This window comes from Canis lupus, chromosome 21, assembly GCF_048164855.1.
Source record: "Canis lupus baileyi chromosome 21, mCanLup2.hap1, whole genome shotgun sequence".
NCBI classification, from domain to species: Eukaryota; Metazoa; Chordata; class Mammalia; order Carnivora; family Canidae; genus Canis; species Canis lupus.
Window position 1 is genome coordinate 35,922,904 of NC_132858.1, and position 22,224 is coordinate 35,945,127.

Below are 22,224 nucleotides of genomic sequence, written 5' to 3' on the forward strand. Positions count from 1 at the left end.
TGATCTAAAATGATGATCATTTAGAAACTAATAGAATATCGCACCAGTTTTCACATTCCATATGATAGTATTTCATTTATCTGAAAATAGGTTTAATATTTTCTAACTTCTCTGGGATGTCCAATCTCAACTGTCATGTATTTCAAGAAAACTTGCCAAATTCTCACCCTTTCCTACCCATATTTCTGTTTACTCATGTTACACTGGGAATGTTACTCAGAATGCAACACAATACTCAAGCTGGGGCATGGCCAATGCAGAATGTAATGGGTCCCCTTTATTAGACAATCAATTATAAGGCCAAAACTTGGAGCTTTTAGCATTCTCTTCTAGTGGGGCAAGCACAGCATAATTGTAAACTGTAATGGGCCATTCACAGTAAAATAAAATGGCAGGGATATTGATTATAAATCATATTTACACTTGCCCTATAAAATCTGTAAAAAGATGCCTTTCAGGATGAACAATTTAACTCCTGTTCTAATAGAGAAAGTAGTCCTGATTTAACTCACAAAGAATTGAACAAACTGAAATGAACCAAATTCTTTAAAAAGTTGTTTCAAAAAACCATTTCTATAATGTTTGTTTTCCCCAATAGCATTTTGAAAAATCAGAATTGTCATTTTTGACCAGTGATGCTAATGATTAATTAATATATCTTGCTTTTCTCAATGGGCATCTAAGTTTTCCATTAGGCATCTAATTTAGGAGATACATATAAATCAGAACTGTTTCTGTCAATCTGCCTTATTGACAATAGTCGTAGTTTTTAATAAGGATCTAAACAAATTCTATGAGAAAAAAAAAAAACAAATTCTATGAGATTTTATTGACAATATAATGAATCTCTTTTGTACCTTATTGGGTTTGGTTTTTTTTTTTCTGTCATAGCAGGGAAAATACATAAAACTATGATAACAGATTTTTCTAGTTACTATTTAGGACACATGTAAGAACATTCTCACATTAAAATCATCTTAAGACAAAGAGATTCCATTTCTCTTAATGAGACTTATTTCTCTGAGTTAAATTATGATAGATTGTACTGACAGTGACTTAGAATTCAAATTCATATTTTTTAATAAATCATCAATTGATTTTTTGTTGTTAAGATAAACTAGTTAAAAACTTTTTTGACTTGTCCTATATTTTGGAAACAATAACTCTATTTTTTTATTTTTATTTTTTAAATATCTTAAATTTTTTTATGATAACTCTTCTATAACTTATTACTATGTACTACCTCCATGGATGACTTAAATGTTTTAATGCTGTGTGTACCAATGGTTTATTTCAAAATAATAGAAGTTTTTTGGCTTTGCAGTGTGCACTGTAACATTCAACTTTTCCATGATGACTTATATCAACTTTTTATCACAAACTTTACCATCTATTTTTTTAAAATTGTATTTAAAAGTAAAAAAAAAAAAAAAAAAAGTAAGATAATGGATCTCTTTCTGTTTTGTTTTTTTAGCTCAGTTTTTAAAGGCTCGGCAGTGTGTGTGTATCATTTATCTGATATACAGACTGTGTTTAATGGGCCTTTTGCCCACAAAGAAGGGCCAAATCATCAGCTGATTTCCTATCAGGGTAGAATTCCATATCCTCGCCCTGGAACTGTAAGTATCTAGGAAAGTTTCTTTGTTATTTTGCTTTTTAAAAAAATATATATGTAATTTAATAAGAAATGAATGACATATTGATATTTATTAAATATGCCATAGACCTACTGATATACTCATTTTAATTTTTCAGGTCATGGTTTCTCACATTTGGGATTTTACAGATAGATCCTCTACAATTTTTTCTAAGTACTATTACTAATAAAATCTCCCAGATTTCAAGACAACTGTATATGTTAAACACAACAGAGATATTTCCTAATTTTATTGGCATAAAAGCCATAGCTTAGAAAGTGTTAACATTTTGGTCGCAGCCTAAAAGAATTTGAAAGCTAGTTGCTTTTTACAACCCTTCCTAATATTAATGAGTCTCACCTGTTTTAATAAAGAAGTAATCATACAAAAAATAATTTAGCAATAAAACATATATAGATCTTTCAATTTTAAGGTATATACTCAGGGATATATTAAAAATTATATACTGTATATTTCTCAAACAAAGTAGTATGTGTAGACAAACACAATGGGGATCCCTGGGTGACTCCGCAGTTTAACGCAGCCTTCAGCCCAGGGCGTGACCTTGGGGTCCTGGGATAGAGTCCCACTTCGGGCTCCCTGCATGGAGCCTGCTTCTCCCTCTGCCTGTGTCTTGGCCTCTCTCTCTCTCTCTCTCTCTCTGTGTGTGTCTCTCATGAATAAATAAATAAAATCTTAAAAAAATATATAATGAAAGTGATGTTATAATTCAATAAAATATTTATGAACTATAAAGTTTTCAGGTATACAGGATACCCATGTTTCATAACATTAGCAGTATTAAGAAGTACTTTGAAAACTAACTTTTCCAGCTGAAGTTGTAGGTAGTGCACTGACAGATTGGACTTGAAGTTTTTCTAGGACTACAATAATCATAGTCCTACTATATGTTTTTTATTTGGCCCATTATGATGCTTTATTGAATTCTAGAATATTGATTAGTTTTGATCTCTATAAAATGTCTTATGGTACGCTGAGAAGAGACAATCAAGAGGAATATAATTTTCTTATATTTTTGCATTTCATAGAATATGTTATGTTTATAAAATGGGGTGGATGTGAATAAAAAGAATGGTATTATGAAAAATAATCAAAAGATAGTTAAAATATTGTTTTCTTGAAATGTCTCTTTTTCCTTTTTCCTTAAATACGAAATTCCCTCTACCCATGTGCTTTCAGATATTCACCCTATGTAATTTTTATTGTTAATTCCTTTTATTTTTGTCTTATTATCAGAGTTTATTTGCAGTGTATTATTCAGTCCTTTATTTTCTCCTCATCTTAAATATACTGCTGTCAATTTTCTTTAAAAAATAGGAAAAATAGTTTGCTAAACCTCTAAACCTATTTATTCAAAATTGAAAGAGATCAAATTTGGTTCCCTGGCTAGGAAGCACAAAGATTAATCATTGATACATCTTTTATAGGAATAATTAAAATTTAATTAGCTGGAAAGATTATCATAATTGCTCTTTACCTATGAAACAATTAAATTTGAAAAAGCCACACTTAATCATGGCTGGGGACAAAGTCCTATCATACAATTCACAGTCTCCTTTTACATGATCTCCCTTTGATACAGCTCAACAGAAAGTGGAAAAATACTTAATTATTTTGGGCAACACAAGCAAAACATCAACAGATATATTGATGCTAGGGCACCTCAACTTGGAGTGTGTCGGATAAGAAGCAGAGATTACATAAAAGAAGTGAAAGTGAAGAGGAACATGAACAATTTTCAGATTCCATTATAACTCACAGCTCTCATTAATTCATCCAGTGTAGTTCATGCATTCCCAGGTGACTCACTGATAACCTATTCAAGAATAAATCTGATTTTTGAGAATTACTTGCTACTTGAAGTTGACCAAGTCATTACATCATCTTAATACAGAAAATTTACAAGTGATTGTGACTGTGTATGCTTTCATTAATTATTCTTTTTAACAACATACATTTGGGATTAGTATAGGGATAGTTTGTTTGTAAACTCAACAAAATTCTATTTCCCAAGTATTACCTTAAGAGAAATTTCCCAGATTAAAAAACAAACCAACAAAAAAACGGATAAAAGAGAGCCACCCTAATAGAATCAGGTTTGAGGCCTTAGAGCCTCAACGAGTATGTGTGGAGCGAGTTTATACCCAGCTTATAAGAGTAGATTCTGTGCACCTCATCTCAAGTAAGGATTCACAGTAGTGACTTGAGAGCACCATGGTGACAGTAGTTACAGTTTGAAGTTGACAAGTATTACAAATCATTGTAATAGGGCAGCGCAGGTGGCTCAGTGGTTTAGCGCCGCCTTCAGCCCAGGGTGCGATTCCTAAAGACCTGGGTTCGAGTCCCACATTGGGCTCCCTGCATGGAGCCTGCTTCTCCCTCTGCCTGTGTCTCTGCCTCTCTCTCTCTGTCTCTCATGAATAAATAAAATCTTTAACAAAACAAACAAAAAAAACAAATCATTATAATAAATTGACAAAAAATTACATTTTTTTTTTCCTGAAGAAAGCCACCACCCCTGTTCTCAATGCTAGTCAGACTCTTCACCCAAATAAATGACAGTTCAAAAAGACTCTCAGGAATCATATTGAGAAAACCACTCATGTCAAATAGCAATTATTCTACATAAAATGTGAGAATAGATAAACCCCTTTTAGTAAAACAAAATAAACCAATGTTAAATTAGAAAATTCTGCTAATAGTCCCACTTTTCACTATTTCCAAGTTCCTAAGAATAAGCATGTTTTTTTCCTGCTGTAAAGCAGTGTGGTATAAGCCAGGGCTTAGTAATACACATCTGGAGCTGACTCCATGAAATAAAGGGAGTAGTCAGTACTTGAGACATATTTCTATAATGTGGTTTCTTACATCTGGTGCTGAGACCAGAGCAGCTCCCTTCAATAAAAAAATTGTCAAATGAGTGATCCTTAGGGAGTGAAATAGGCAGGGTGGAGGAAGACCTCTGGAACTCCTTCTGGAAAGCATACCTCCCAGAAAATTTGGTCCCTCCACCCTTCGCTGAGCAACACACCATGAAGGCTCAGCTGTCTGACTCAGATGGCCAGGCTTCCAGGGTTTAATATCCCACCGATATAGCAGGAAGACCTACAGCCAAGTGACCCAAAGCATTCCCTCTTTTCTGGGTTAAAAATGTTGCTTCTGAAGTCTTCTTGTGAAGAATTAACTGTGACTGCTGTACTTTATTTCCCTACACAGTAGTCCAGTTGCCCGGTCAACCTCATAAATACATGGCTGGATTCTTAAAAAAAAAATGACAGGGCCAGAAATTGTATACCCTCACTCTAATGTTTCCGTAGGTGATTCTTTTAAAGCAGAGTTGATAGCTTTGTTAGCAAACTGCCCCAACTAGCAAGCCCAAGTCAGTGGGAAGAAGCCTGCCAATTGTGTCATAATGTTTTTCCATAAGTAATTCAAGTTTGTGGAAGAAACAAGACACCTTTGGTATGTTGCAAAGGGCAGCCAAAGACTGCAGATTCTCTCTGTGGCTGAGCTAACATATTACATTATTCTGTTGCAATGTGTATAAAGCTTCTGTAGAAAGTTGTTTTGCTTATACTATCCTGCTTAAAGCAGAACCTGATTAAAGTGTTCTGTTTTAATATCTATTTATAAGTGGACCAGAACCATCTGCCTTAATCTTGCTTTGAACAGTTCTGATACTTCTTCACAGCAAACAAATACAGAAAATTCATGACCCACATAGTTAGTGGTGGCATGAAAAAGAGAACTTTATTGCTGGCACTTCTGTTGATTCCACACATCTTTGGGAGGTTCTTACATTAGAAGTATTTCTAGTCTTCATAGACGTTTAAAGCATTGTTAGGGAAGTTTACAGTAAAATTAAGTAAGACATGTAGACATGAAAAGTTCCTTACATGTTTCATATTATTCGAGACATGAATAAAATAGACAATAAATACTATCGAAGTCTAGATGAGACAGAGACTTTTGTAGGATAGCCTTGTCCTGAGAAGGCATATAAAAATATGAGATTGAGTTGGCCCTGAAGACAGTCAGATTTGAATAATTTGGGTGGGGAAAGAATGCTCTTCTAGACAAAGGTTACAGCTTACATTATAAGGCAAAGATGGAAATTAACAAGGGAGTTCTAGAAGCTCCCCCTGAGCTAGTAGGACTGGAGCAGAGCACTCTTGTCAGCAGTGAGGGATAAATGAAAGTAAAATATGGACCAAGTGGTGCATAAGTACATGTCCTCAGCTATATAACTCTTTGGGCTTTAAATAAAGGGCCTAGATTACTAAGGGTTTAAGCATGAGCTCAGTTTCTCTCAGAATACGAGTTTCAAAGACCAATGCCAGAAACTAACCCAGATTCTGGAATGCCATTTATTCATGTCCGTGTATTTATTCATACACCACTCATCTTTCAAGTGTTAGGTCAAGCTCCCCTTGACCATGTCAGTCACTCCTTCTCTGACTAGTTTTGCTTTGCTTTGCTGCAGTTTTTAACCTCAACTCCTACCTTTCTTTCACTCTGAGCATTATGACCCAGCAATGCCCCACATTATAGTTTCCTAGGTATTCCAAATTTTTGTTCTATCTCTAAGCCTTTCCACCAACTCAGAGAGCCTTAAGTTCTCTGCTCTATTCTGAATTCATTTAAAAAATATTGGCTCTTAACCATATATGGCAATTGATCATGAATCAAGATTTGATATTTATTTTATATTTGTCCTAAATTATCATTATATGCCTTGTTATTTTGCTTTGAATATGCCCATCTTTCAAGAATCTTATGTCTACAAGATAATGGTGGCTTCTTATACTTGTGTCTTCTATTGGACACATCAAAATGCTTTTTGAATAAAAAAATGCACAAGGAGGGATGCCTGGGTGCTCAGCAGTTGGGTGTCTGCCTTTGGCTCAGGGTGTGGTCCCGGCGTCCTGGGATCAAGTCGCACGTCGGGCTCCTTGCGTGGAGCCTGCTTCTCCCTCTGCCTATATCTCTGCCTCTCTGTGTGTGTGTATCTTTCAGGGAGAAATACATAAAATCTTAAAAAAAAAAGTGTCCAAGGTATAGCTACATGAATTAAGATATGAGTATATTAATACTGAAAACTAAGATCATGGATGTGAGATTTAGGAGCATCGGAGGATGGCAGGTGTCAAGAATAGCTAAAAATAGGGAAGAAATTAGGTTGAGGGCAACAATTGCTGATACTTCCTTAACATGGCATTGTTATTGTTCCTAGCATTTCACCCAACACTTTAGTAATCAAAACACTTAAAATGTCTTTACTCAAAAAAGGAGTGCTTATCACTGCCCGATAAACAGAAAGCTAGAACTGGAAAAAAAAAAAAAAAAACCCAGCTTAAAGGAGAAGTTTAACCCAAACTACTTAATGACTATTTGTAGAGTTCAACCTTCTGAAGAATGAGACACCAGCCTCATTCAGGGACAGAGGCTTTATTTTATGATAGTTGGTGGATGTTCTATTATCTTGAGATCTCAGTACACAAGTTTTCACATATCACAAGATGAGGGATAAGTCCATGAATTTTATTTATACTTGGCAATGTTACACTGAGCAAACTCACAAGTCCAGAGAGAGAATCTGCAAAGGGTAATCCATTTTTATTCTTGTCACCATCATTGTCATTCATCCTGTGTCTTATCTGCAAAGTTTATGCCATGAATCAATTGAAAAAATTAATTCTTGTCAAAAAGATTTATTTTGTGATTTTGAAAATACTCCTACCAGGAAACATTTGTTTCTAAGCAAGTAGTTCATAAAACTAAAGTCCCTAATGGGGGACATTTGAATGAACATAAAATAACTGATTTGAGTTGATCTGTTTGGGTTACCTATTTAATAAGTATACTTTTGTGCACATGAGACATAATTTTTAACTGAATTTAAATTAAGTAAAGCCCAGAAACTAGACACTTATAATTTAATAACCTTATCACACCTGAAAGTAATTGCTAACTGGAAATTATATAAATTGCCTGGTAATATATGCTAACTTTGGATCTTTGGCACTTACAAATGAGAATGTTTGCAAATATTTAAGGGGACTTCTCAGCTTAGCAAACCATAATTAGTGGTGTTTTATGAGGAGCTGGGTTGCCTATGCATTTGTTCTTTCCATTTTTTCATTCAGTGAGCAATGCGTTTCCCTTTTTCCACTTTGTGTGAAGAATGAGGGTAGAGAACACCCATAATTCTACACTTTCCCGAAGTATGGAACACATCCATCATTTTAGAATACCATCAAATGAAATTCTTTTTCCCCATTTGGTCTTTTTTTGTGGGCAATTTATAAACATGTATATTTAAAGATAATGCTTTTTCCTAAAAGAAAAGCATATGAGCCCCAGATGAAAGTCGCTTGATTGGATAATGAATCAGAGGCTTAGTTTTATTACTTGTCTCATTATCTCTCCTTAGTGAAGTCATTTAATTGCTCCCTGTGCCTTTCAATAAAAAGAGAACTATATTTACTGGTCCTGAAAAAAGTTCTAGTAATGTTAACTGGTCAAAGTGAGTCTAAAAATTGCCTTCAGTATCATACAGTCTAAGTGAGTGAGGCAATATTAATAATTTGCTGAGAGTTATTTGCAAACGTGGGTCTGCCCAACGATACTGGTCCAGGGGCACTAACCTTGTGGGATAATTGTTGCAAGGATTTAACCTACAAGTCACCATGTCTTTTGGGTCCCTAACGTTGCTTTTCTCTTTTTACATTGAGTTAACATTGTAATTTTGGCAGATTTCACATAAAATTCCACATTTCTACCTTCCGTTGAAATCTGGCCACACTAGGCTTATATTCCTGCATAGGAGCAATAGCTAGAAATGAGTATTCATTGCCGGTTTGGAATAAGGCACAACTTTCCAGTTTATTACTGTCCCCATTACACCCTACAGTTTGCTACAGATGCTGTATCCTTTGCTATTGATCAGAAAGTTGGCTTTGTTGCTTTCCTTTACCTTTTACCTCTCATAAGAGAATAAATGAAAACTAGAACAGAAGTGCTTTTCTTTCAAGAAAATATGGCATTAAATACCTGAGTATTTTTGCTTTTGAAACTTGAAATATTGTCAGGTATTTAATAGGATTACACAAATAGTGTGTGTATATGTTAAAGATTATACCCAACAGTTTTGCTTGTATAACTTAACACAGATCCTATTAATGGATAAGTTTGCATTCCAAGCTCCAGCAGCTCCCAGCCTACCCCTGAGCTTGGCCTCAGATGCCCTATAAATGGAATCCTCTCCCCAGAAGCCCTTGTTATACCTTCTTTCCAGAACTACTGAAGCTGTCCAGCAGGCCTTTTTCAGATCTTATTATTGCTTTCTAGTTGCCTCTTTGAACTTGAAGCTCTGAATCTTTCCTCTCCTGGCCAGAATCGAGGCTCCTGTTTCATACAGCCCTGAACCAAAATTGAATGCCAGCGGTAATAGAGTAAATCACTAGTTAAATTATCCTTTGTTGAATATCTACTATCTGTCAGCTTTGTTATATATAGGCCCCAGAGTGAAACGATGAACAAAATATAACCAGTCAAGGTCAACATGTAGCTTACATTCTAGAGGGAGAAACAGGCAGTAAACACACAAGCAACTAATACGTAATATACAGCTAGGTAAATAGAGCTGTGAAAAAAATAATCAAGCAGGTTAAGGAGATAGAGAGTGGAGATAGAGATGGGGAACTATTTTTATGTGTGTCGCCACTTTTAAAGAAGTGACTTGAACTGAGAGCTGAATGAGGTAACAGGGAAAACCATGGAGTTATCTGGAGAAGCATATTTCAAATGGGGAATATAGCAAGTGCCAAGGTCCTGGAGGGGGAGCATGCTTGAGCCTCAAGAACAGTGAGAACTGGGGATCCCTAGGTGGCTCAGCGGATTAGCGCCTGCCTTTGGCCCAGGGTGTGCTCCTGGAGTCCCAGGATCGGGTCCCGCATGGGGTTCCCTGCACGGAGCCTGCTTCTCCCTCTGCCTGTATCTCTGCCTCTCTCTCTCTTTCTCTCTCTCTGTGTGTGTGTGTGTGTGTGTGTGTGTCTCATGAATAAATAAATGAAATCTTAAAAAAAAAAATACAGTGAGAACTACTAGGGCAATGGTAGATGCAGACCAGATATGCAGGGATCGGTAGGCCATGCTAAGCTGTTGTAATTTTATTCCAAAGATAATGAAAGTCACAGAAGTCTTGTCTAGAGGGGAATGGTCAGGTCTAATTTACCACACCAAAGCCAAGCTCCAACTCCAGAGATCCCTCTTGGGAGGAGGGAATCAGATGGAATAAAAACTCTTGCCCATTAGAGTTCTGATTGAATTTGATAACGATTAGCTATGTTAGCCAGTAACAGCATTAGATTTTATCCACAAGATTTTTTTTTTTTTTACCCTAACAACACTGTTTCTGGCACAAAATAAGAATAGAAAAGAGAGGGGTGGAAAGGTAAGAAGTTATAGACAGAATGGCATCAACTGCTCTCTGAAAACAACTGGAGCAGGACAAGTGGACTTAGCCTTGCTCAAATGGTCAAATTGGGTATATTTTTAATTCGGTTTCTATAGATAGTTGTATATACAGTCTTGCTGTTTTCTCCTCAATGGAGAGCAAATAGAGATGGTCCCCACTTGGGATGGTTCATCTCGTGTTTTTTGTTTTTTTTTTGACTTTATGATGGCTGGTGCAAAAACAGTACACATTAAGCAGAAACTGTACTTTGAATACTTAATCTTGCTCTTTTCCCAGGCTAGTGATTTGTGACACGATCCCCTCTCATGATGCTGGGTTAGGCAGAGAGCTGCAACTCCTAGACAGCTATATGATCACAAAGGTCAACAGCTCCTATTCTTAAATCATTCTGTTTTCCACTATTAATACAGTATTTCAAAAAATTGCATGAGTTATTCAACACTTTATTATAAAATAGCATTTGTGTTACATGATTTCTGTCTAATTGTAGGCTAATACAAGTGCTCTGAGTGTATTTAAGGTGGGCTCAGCTAAGCTATGATGTTAGGTAGGTTAAGGGTATCACATGCATTTTTAACTTATGGTATTTCCAATTTACAACAAATTTATCAGGATTTAAACCCATCATAAGTCAAGGAGGAGCTGCACTTAAAACAACTTAAGCTTCTAAGTATTTTGAAAAGTAGGACTTTTAGTGATAACCTTTGAAAAGTTATCACTAAAGTGAAGTAACTATTTACTAACTTGGTTCTTTTTAAAATGTTTTATTAGTGCCCAGGAGGAGCATTTACACCCAACATGCGGACTACTAAGGAGTTTCCAGATGATGTTGTCACTTTTATCCGAAACCATCCCCTCATGTATAATTCTGTATACCCAATCCACAGAAGGCCTTTGATTGTTCGCATAGGCACCGATTACAAGTACACAAAGATAGCTGTGGATCGAGTGAATGCTGCTGACGGTAGATACCATGTCTTGTTTCTTGGCACAGGTAAGCATTTGAGCTCAAACTATCCTTCAATGTGCAGCAAAGGAGTTTAATAAGTAAGGACCATAACATTGGAACCAGAGAGACTCCAATGTTGATTTCTTCAAAACCCTTTCTTCATAGGGTTATTGTGAGGAACAAATGGGTTAATATATGTAAAGCACCTAGAACAGTCGCTGGCACATATAATAGAGAAAGATAATAATTATGAGCTGAAAGAAAAGATGGGAAGAAATCTTAAGCATGTAAGTGTGTCTCTCAACTGAAGCAAATTCTGCAACTTCTTAACAAATACATGGAGCCATTCTCTAAGCGATCATGATAATGATAGACAGTTCTAGATGACACTTAAATTTAATAACAAATACAAATAACTTTTTTGAAAATATTAACGGTGGTATTTTAATATATTCACAACCATAGTTTGCCAATTTTAATAGACTAACTGAGTGAAAAATACTCTTGTTTATAAATCTATATGAATGTGAAATGACTGGCTCTATAGCAGGGGTCCTCAAAATGTGTTCCCCAGACCAACAAAATCAGTATTACCCAAGAACTTATTAGAAATGCAAAGTTTAGGTCCCCAGTCCAGGAACTCTAGGGGTAAGACCCAGCCATCTGTGTTTCGGCAAGCCCGCCAAGTAACTCAATACACAGTAAAGTTTGAGAACCACTCCTCGAGAGGAAAAAGCTCTAGTTTGCCATTAGACAGTAATTAACATCTTTCAAACATTCCTGACTATGTTGCAGGAAGTGATGAAGTCTTTTTATTTATAATATCAAAACTACTTCATGAAATTAGGCAATTCCTCTACTAGCTTAAGAAAGAGATACGGAAAAAAAATAAATAAATAAAAGAAAGAGATACAAAACGTGTCTATAAATCTCATTATAAGCTATGCAGCGGTGCAACACGTATTCTGAACTAAGAAATGAATTGCACTCACACTTCACTCAATTTAAGATGTGGGTATTTAGCCAAGAAAAAATACCCACAAAGTGTGACTTTCCTATAAAATTCTTATTTTGTTCTTACACTGAAACCCCCAGATCTGAATCTTTCACTCTCATATAATTTCAGCTTGTATGGGTCGGAGGTTGAGAAACTGTTGGCAGGCATATTTGGCATCATCTTTCACACTTAGACATACGGGTGTTTTCACTGGTCCTCTCTTTGTTTGCCCCATACCTGAGAAATAATTCCTCCTTCCCAGACTAACCATTCTCTAGTCTGTTCTCAATTTTATCCTTTCCTGCAATTTCCAGGAACTTTATCAGTTATCTTCTCATTCACTTTGTTTGTTCATTCATTCTCTACTGTATCCTTGGCTAGAAACCTTACACCAGGATACAAAACTAGACTACACCTTCACTCTTGGCCACTTCTGCTGTACTGCTGGTTTTGCCAAGGTCTTCAATGTCCTCCTGATAAGAAAACCCAATGAATCACCGAGCACCTTTAGTCACTGAGGCATTTCCATCTCCTCTTTGCACCATTTGGTATTGTAGAGTCTCTCTTTACCTGTTGCTTCGGCCACAAGTAGTAGAAGTTCCTTCTCAGTTTCCTTCATAAGCCTAGCTTCTTCCTGCTTGTGAGCGTAGGTATTCCCCAAGGTTCTGTCCACAGTCCTCTTCTTTTTACATATTCTTTGGCCATTTCATTTATTCATTTGGTTTTAATCTATTATGTGCAAACAAATCCTAAATCCCTCGTCACTGTCATATCCTGAGCTCAATATTTGCATTTACATCTTCCCTTTTTTTGTATTTTATTTTATGATTTTAGTTTTTTTAAGTTTTTATTTTAATTCCAGTTACTTAACATACAGTGTTATATAATATAGATGTACAATATGGCGATTCAACACTTCCATGCATCCCTAGTGCTCATCACAATAAGTACGCTCCTTAATCCCCATGCCCCACCTACCTCTCCACTGGTAACCATCAGACTGTACTCTATAATTAAAAGTCTGTTTTTAGCTTTGACTCTCTCATTTGTTTCCTTTGCTTTTTTCTTGTTTCTTAAATCCCACATATGAGTGAGATCCTATGTTTTTGTCTTTCTCTGATTTATTTCACTTAGGATTATATTCCCTAGCTCCATCCACATTGTTGCAAATGGCAAGATTGCATTCTCTTTTTTACAGCTGAGTGATATTCCATGTATATATACCATCTCTTCTTCATCCATTCATTAGTCGAGGGACACTCAGACTGCTTCCATATCTTGGCTGTTGTAAATAACGCTGTTATAAACATAGGGGTGCATATAATTGGTGCTTTTGTATTATTTTGGTAAATACCCTGTAGTGCAATTACTGGATCATAAGGCGGTTCTATTTTTAGCTTTTGAGGAAACTCCACACTGTTTTCTACTGTGGCAGCATCAGTGTGCATTCTCACCCAAGAGCACAGAGTGTTCCTTTCTCTCCACATCCCTGCCAACATCTGTGTTGTTGATTTACATCTTACTTTTAGATCGCACACAATGTGTAACTCCTTAACATTTCAAACAGCATGCTTCAAGCTTAATTTATCCACTCCTGAGACTCTGGAACCAATGCTTAATCCAGTCTCCCATATTGGTATTCTTACCACACCTTCCTTCCAATGTTCTATTTCTCCTTGATATGTAATTTCTCTGTAGGCATATCACTGTGCCTGGTAAACTTGACAAATGCCAAGATGATTTGAATATCATGACTATATCCATTGCTACTCATATAACAAAGTGAATTCATAACTATTTGCAAAAGTTCATCTTCATTTGCATACAAGCTCTGTTCTCCCAAGATGTAACCTCCATATGGATGACTTTGAAGAGTTGCGTTTAGCCTTGGCTTGGACCATCTGGCATGGAGTTTGCATTAAAAAAAAAAAAATCCTTGAGGTGAAGTGATAATTTTAGAGTCATACATCTTCTCAATATCTCATACTACTCATAAAGAGTAACTGTTTTCTTTTCTTTTCTTTTTCTCTTTTGGAACTTGTGTTAAATGTGAACTCTGATGTCACAGGATGTCTCAGGAAAGTTTGCATAAAATACGTAGATTTAATGGAGGAAATTTTCAAGTCTTTATACACTGTGTAGCAGTGTTTATTCAGATAGACGTCAGTAAGAAACATACTTTTGCACAAATTCTTTGGCTTTTCTTGCCACATAAGTATCTGGCACCTTTACATGGACTTTTTATGTTGGTATTTAAACATTTGTGTCATTTTGAAAAACAGTATTTAGGCATATGTTTTTAATTGTACTGGGAAGCTTCCCTAATGATTGCTTACAAAGCCACATGAGTCTCTGAAAGACTCTAATAGGAAAGCACATGCTATGACACTCCCTCTGCCAACAGCATCTTTCTGAAGAGATGATAGCTCACTGAACCGTTGGATCTTATCCTCATGGTTATATCAGACTGTATTCGAATTTAGAAATTGTGATTTCTGTTTGCCTGAAACTCTTAACAGCCAGTATATTTGTATAAGATCGTTGTTGCCCAAGTAGTTCTTGGATTGTTGGTGAAATTTCTTCAAAAGGGAGAGTTCTCAGTGCTTGTTTGCTACTAAAAGTGAATAGAATAGCCTTTTCTGAAATGGAACTTGGAAGAATTACAGGTCACCGCTCCCAAGGATTTCTTAGCTTTGGGCATCTAAATGTCTTAGGAAGGGTATAATATGTCATGGTGTTGCCAAATTCCTCATTACCAGAGAGCTTTTCAGCTGTTTAAAGTAAATAATAATGTTCCAATTAATGCCATGAGTCAAGCTTCTCTCCAGGCTTTCCTTTCTCTCTACCATAATGGAAATTTTAGAGGAATTTAATGAAGACCTTAGTTGTCAAAGAAGGTATCATTAAAAAAAAAACCAAACAACTTACATGACAGTTAATTGGAATGCAAATAGGATCTTATGTAACTATTCACTTTGAATATTATGAATGATTTGTAGCTCCCAGAATCTCTATGGTACTTATGTGAGCTCAATGCCTAGTAACCCTTACAATTAGCCCCTTACAGTGGACTACTACACCAGCTGAGTTTGAGAGACTGGTAATCTGACCCTCCACTCTCCTGGTACTACTTCATTATGCTTTGTGTACTGCAAGATGCAAAGACAGGCAGACAGATAGATAGACAATAAATAAGAAAAAAGAAGGGGAAGGAGAGAGGAAAGAAGAAAGAAGGAAAGAAAGAAAGATAATTTGAGCTTTGTCTTCTCATCGTTTATTTCTTACAGCTTGCATTATCGATATCTAATCTAGGGTTCAGCAAACTGCAACCTGGACCAAATCTAGCCCACGGCATGTACGGTACATAAGCTAGGAATGTTGTTTTTACATTTTTCAATGATTGAAATAAATTAACAAGGAGAAGATCTCACGAGCACTGAAAACAACAAGATACATAGATTACCCTGTTCAAAAATAAAGTTTATTAGAATATGGCCACATTCATTCTCTTCCGTTTTGTCTGTGGCTGCTTTTGAGCTACAGTGCCAGGGTTGAGTATCCTCCACAGAGACTGCTTAGCTCACAGAGCCTAAAATATTTGTTATTTGGCCTTTTAGAGAAAAAAAGAGTTTTGTCTGGTAGTTGGATAATTTTAGAAAAATGAAGACTTCTTAAGAAGCTATTTTCTAATATGTAGATATAATACAGGAATTCATAATGTTGCCCAAAATAAATATTTCTTCTTTTATCTTGAGTAAAAAATATTCTGCTGTTCTATTAAAATTTAAACTAGAAACTAAGTTCACTAAATATGTTCCCATTCATTCCTGCTACCACCCCTCTAAAAATGATCTCATGTTGGGAAAAAAAAAAAAGTGTTTTCAGGTCAGTGCTTTTGTTTTATTCTGTAGCATTTGTTGATATTGGTAGTATCTTTGTTTTCTGGCTTTTTTTGTATGTGTCGTTTTGTTTTTTGTTTTAAATTCTTAGTTCTGTGGGTATTTCTGTGATCCTTACTTCCCTGCCCCCCTTTTTTCTTAATCTTTAGGAAAGGCTGTAAAACAGCAGGCAAGAGCTCTCATAGGATTAACATTTCTATTTTACTTTGCCACCTACTGCTTACATCCAGGCCATTGGTTCAAAGCTGACGGTATTGCACCAGTGAAGACATTTTTGCCTGTTTTCCTTCTGCCTCTGGAGTTATGAAAATATTTAAGTGTCTGGGTCAGGTTTAGACACATTCTATCAAATTTATATTTTTAGCGCTATATATGAATCAGAATGACATGTGGTTTCTGATGAAAGAACGATAGTATTCTTGTGAATGGGTGTTAGCGGTTTAGGATGATTTAATGGCATTATGATTTTTTTATGTAGGGTCGATACATGTGGTGTTCTGCCAAAATTCTTATATAGTATGGACTGTTTCATGCTTCTTATTAGCTTCCGTTTCACTGGATGAGTACTAAGTTGGAATGTTGGCTCCAGGAAGTCCTTTGAAAGTGTGGAGTTTTGAAGTGTGTGCCACATATGTGACTAAAGCCTTAATATGTTTGCCTTGCAGCATTACAGGATAACTACCTTCATAGTAATGAACCAGTTTTGGCAGTCGCATCTCTTGGAATGGCACACTTAATGAACCGCAGGGCCAGGCATTTTGATTTTTAAATAACTCCCTAAAATACTGCATTTAAATTTGATAGCTGGAGCAGTGTTTTGAGCTCAGGAAAGACTACCATCAGTTGGAAGCTGTGCATGAATGTCACTCTAAGGATAATGCCTGGACTTCCCCTCTGCTTACGAGTAGGAACAAATCCCTTTATAAGTCACTGGTTTTTAATAACATTGTGGTTCACTGCTTTCCAAAGCAGAATCTGAAAACTTCTGAGAGTTTTCCTAGGATTCTACTGGGATTTTCACAGCAGGAAAAACTAATAGAACAGAGTGGAATGATGGCTGAATTGACAGGAGAAGATGATAAATTGTGGTGTGATGACTGCTTGATCATGTAGAAGAGTAGCAGAAAGGGTGTCGGTGAACAGAGAGAGAGAGAGAGAGAGAGAGAGAGAGAAGAGAAGGAAGGTAGCCAGCCCATGGAGTGATTGCTAATCCAGAGATGAATGTTCTCATTTACATTTTACCTCCAAAAGACAGTTTATTCAAAATACATCCATGGCTAATTGCTGAAACTTTTTTATGCAAAAAGCAGATTTTTTTTCCATTTAAGCTACTTTTCAGAGATATATTCTTTTTTAAAGATTATACAATCTCATGTAGTGATCATGTAAATTTTAGTATTCTTAGTTTACCTGAAGAACCCATTTGTTTATTTTGTATTCTACTTATTATGCAAGAAAGTATACTTTTTCAGGTTTCTGAAATATTTTCTTCCTGTTATAATGATGCTAATTAAATTTATAGTACTTACTTTTGCCAGACATGTTACTGACTCTCATCCAACTCTTATCATTAGTCAGGAATTGTAAGAATGCAGTCTCCATGGGGGCAAGCGTACATGTCAGACTTCTTCATTGCTGTCTCTTCAGTACTTAACAATAGTGTGTCACTCTGAGTTGCCCCTCAATAGATATTTGAATCAAGGAATAAATGAGTTGCACTTATCCTCCATCCTGTCTGGACAGAAGCTCAGATGAGTTAAGATCACATAGATATTTGGTATATGATACAAGTAGAATATAAACTCTTACTGTCTGATTTCACATCCTGAGCATTTATTCTCTTCACTTACTACTTCATTTACTATCACCACTAGATATTATTTACCTCTTATGAAGTTAAGGTAATTTCATTTATAGTTTCTCATTTTATATATATATATATATATATATATATATATATATATATATAGTGAATTAAGTGTTTCATCCACATAAGTCAAGGTGATGTTGATGTGCTGACATTCAACATTAGCATCAGATTTGTTTGGTTTGAGTGACATCACTCACTTTTGCCCATCCACATGTGTCACCAAGCCTTACATGTGACCAAGATACATCTTACAAGGTGACAGAGAAGACATGCAACAGACTGTATTTGTGTGTAAATGAACTTAACTCTGCTAGAATTTAACCTGTGAATCTGATATCTTTCTGTGTCAGTTTCCATATACTCAAGAATGAAAAAGATTGTATTTTTCGGGGAGGGGAGGTTGCAGAAATGGAATGGGTCTTCTCCTTAATTTTTGATAGATCACTAAATCTTTGCACATCTCAAGTTTTTTTGTTGTTTTTTTTTTTTAAGTGGGGCTTATATCTGTCTTCAGTATGCCTTACAAACTCACCAAGACACATGCAAATCTCTTTGGCATGCTTCTATTACTTAATTAAAATGGATCCTGCATATTCAATGGATATATTTGGAGGATTTCAGAATATCATGTTAGGAGAATGTGCCTCTCAACAGGAGAGATGGTGAGGGTTTGCTCTGTGACACTGACTGACTCTTTACTATTTGATCACTGATATTTTCCTAGATGACTTGAAAACAACTACAGCCAAACCTTATCCCCACACATTGCCTTCATTTAACCCTTTACACTAAATGTACATAAGAAACTTTTCTACCACAAAGACAATTTAAAATCTTTTGTCTCTGTGTTAAGAAAAAATAACCACACTATGTTTTTGTTCTTGATGTGCTGCCAAGTTTCTCCCAGGCAGACTTGGCAGCTTTTGTCCCGAGGAGAAGAATTTGCAGCCTTAGACTCAGCGAGGCCAAGCCTTCTCGATGTGATTACCCAAAGGAGGTCTGAGCTACCTCTCAGTTGTGGAGGTGGTTTCTGTGGTTTTCCAGCTTTACAAGTTTTTGTTGTTGTTTTTATGGAACTGAAAAGAATTCAAATTTTGTAGAAAATGGAAAGAAAAGTTTCATTTTAGAAGATGAAGCATAGTGTAAGTAGGAATAAAAAGATTTAAAATTGGATTTTCTGAGGCAAATCTGTGGTATTAGAGTCAGAAATGCTTACTTAGTTGTATGTCTATTTTCCTCTTCCACTAACGTGGTAGGTAGACTAGTAGCCCCCCAGCGGTTACAACACAGTATCTGGAACCTGCGGATGTGTTACCTTACATGGCAGGCTGTGTTATAGACCTTGAGAGGAGGAGATTTTCCTGAATTGTCTGAGTGTGCTCAATCAAATTACCTGACTGTGTGAGAGCAGACCTTTCCCGGCTGTCATCAGGGGGAGATGTGACAGTGGAAGAAGTGTCAGAGAGTTGTGATTCTGCTAGCCTTGAAGATGGAGGAAACAGAAGAGTGTGGCAAAGAATTTGGTTGCGTTGGGACACCTGGGTAGCTCAGAGGTTGAGCATCTGCCTTCAGCCCAGAGTGTGATCCTGGGGTCCTGGGATTGAGTCCCACGTCAGGCTCCTTGCATGGAGCCTGCTTCTCCCTCTGCCTGTGTCTCTGCCTCTCTCTCTCTGTGTCTCTCATGAATAAAAAAATAAAATATTTTAAAAAAGAACCTGGTTGGGTTCTAGAAGCTGGAAAACTCAAGGAAGCAGTTGGTTCCTAGACTCTCTAGAAAAGAATACAATTCTCTGACACCTTGATGTTAGCCTGGTGAGACCCATGTGAGACTTCGAGTCTACAGAACTATAAGGCAACAAGTATGTTTTGTTTTAAGACACAAAATTGGTGTTAATTTGTTATAGCAGCAACAGGAAGCTATTGCAACTGGGTTTTGAACTCTAGCTTCATTGAAAGACTACACTAAAACTATTTGATGTTTCTCTTCAGAATTTCTAAAATGAAAATAATCAATCCGATGTTTTAAAACTCTGGCAGAGCCTTTGCTAATTAATCCACAAAGATAATATGTTTTGTTCTATAGCTCCTTTTCAACTAGTACAGAATAACATAGTAATACATCAGAAAGATATTATTTATTCACTCATTAGAATTTAGTGATATTATTGCATGCCAGGGCTTATGATCTATAAAGAAAAATAGCAACAGCACTTACCTTTAAGGAGCTCATGACCCAGTGGAGGAGACAATTCAATCTATTTCAGTTAATATTATTGAGCACCTGTTACCTGTTGTGTGGCAGGCACTTGCACAGGTCCTTGGAATACACCAGTGAACCAAAGAGACTAAGATCTCTGCCCTTGTGGACCTTACATTCTACTGGAAGAGAAAATGACCATAATACATAAACAAATTATATAACCTATTTGAAATGAAACACAGACACACCCTGGAGAGATCTGTGGTCAGGGTTTGCCTCATTGGGATGGTTAGAGTTTAGCAAAGACTTAAAAAAATAAAAGAATATTTAAGGAAAGAGCATTGTAAACTCTTCGTAGGGCCCAGTGTGTTAAGATCTATAATGTGAGGATCTGTAGAGTCCTGAAAGGAAGTGGCAGGCAATACACACTTGAGACAGTTTCCTATTGCTACTTATCAAATTACCAAAAGATTAGTGGCTTAAAACTATACACATTTGTTATTTCAGTCAGTAGATGAATGCTTGGCTGGACTCTCTGCTCAGGGTCTCACAAGTCTGCAAAGTGTAAGCCAGGCTGCATTACTTTCTGGAGTTGAGCATCTCTTCCAAACTCACATGATTTCTGAAAAAAAAAAAATAAAATAATGACATTCTTCAATTTTGATGCAGAATTGAGGCTACAGCAGTTCCCTGACACATAGATCTCCCTATTGGTCATTAAAATCATAGTTGTTTGCACCTTCAGAATTAGCAGTCTCTCCCTTCAATCTGCCAAAATGGGGTTTCATATAATGTGGCACAGTCATGAGATTCACATGCTATCAGCTTAGCATTGTTCTGTTGGTTACAAGCAAGCCACACCTTTCACCTGCACTCCAGGGGAGAGGGTATACGGACACATGACTCATTAGGGATCACCTAAGAGTGGGTCAGCCACTGCCTACATACGTCGTAGATAGATCACTTGGACAATGACGTGGCACATACAGTACAGACAGAAAAGAAAGCCAGTTGGCAGACTTTTTGTTTATCACCAGCAAGAAAGGATGAGAGCCTAAATTAAGACAGGTGTCAGAAGTTGGAGGTTGAGAGGGATTACCGGGTTCGAGAGATATTTTGGAGGTGATAAGGACTTTATGATAACAAATTGATTTGGGAAAGGTGGAAGGGTGAAAACAGTGTTTAGTGTTTTATAGATTTATGACTTGGCAAATAGATGGGAAGAAGTACCGTTCACTGATCAAGGGAGTATAGAATCAGCAAGCAGATTTAGAGAGTAGTGAATTCCTTTTTCTATGGCACACCTACACTTGGCTATGACCTGTTGTGTATCAGAGACTGAGTTTTTCATCGAAAATACATTATCTTGTCAAAATCTCATAGCCACCCTATGAGATAGTATCAGTAGCCTCATTTTACAGTTGTGTAAACTGAAGCTTTGAGAGGTTAAATGGCTTTCTTAGGGTTGTGATGCCTGTGTGTAACCGTAATTAAATTCAAATCCAAGTCTGTCCCACACTGAGTTAACAATTTGGTGGACCATCCGGAGGAATAAGTCAGAGAGTGTTGTTGTAGATACACTTCAGCAGAGAGGGCTGTGCTAGAGATGAAGATACGGGAGTCACAGCGATGTAGGTGTTAGCTGAATCCGTGACAATCCTTGAGGCCCCACTAGGAGACTAATTCAGATAAGAATTTAACTCTGAGGAGCTCATCTAAGGTTAGGAAAATAAAGAGTATTTGCCAAGGAAATGGAGAAGGAGCGATCGGGAAAGTTAACCGAGGAAGAAGAAGTACCATGTGGTCTAGAGCAAAGAGAGTAGCGGCCGGTAAGGAAGCAGTCGTGGACAGCCTGAGACGTGGCACGGCTGTGTCGGGGCGACCTCGTCATACATTCCTTTCCTCATTGCCCTGTCTCCTTTCATACCAGCAAAATTTGAGAGGGAAATGGCCATTCTAGTTGAAAAAAAAGGAAATGTGAACAGGAGGAAGTAGGAAGAGGTCAAGGGGGCAAGGAAACGGTGGGTTGAGAGACAACAGAGCTGAATGAAAGGGGAAAGCTCCTCTGCAGCCCAGCATCCAGAAACCTAGGTTGAAAGTCCAGGCCGTGGAGCATCTACCTGCGGTTTAAACGCTGACAATGAACGCACAGCAGCCTATCTTACAGTGAAA

The 22,224-nt window shown here is 36.8% G+C and overlaps 1 protein-coding gene across 2 annotated transcripts in view; it reads left to right on the top strand.

Moving 5' to 3' along the window:
* Positions 1-22,224, top strand: part of SEMA3C (semaphorin 3C) — a 181,689-nt gene that overhangs the window by 114,104 nt on the left and 45,361 nt on the right. For both annotated transcript variants that reach the window (XM_072791375.1, XM_072791374.1), the window contains exons 11-12: positions 1,475-1,619; positions 10,909-11,131. In XM_072791375.1, the coding sequence (XP_072647476.1) occupies positions 1,475-1,619; positions 10,909-11,131 (368 nt within the window). The remainder of the gene's footprint in view (positions 1-1,474; positions 1,620-10,908; positions 11,132-22,224) is intronic.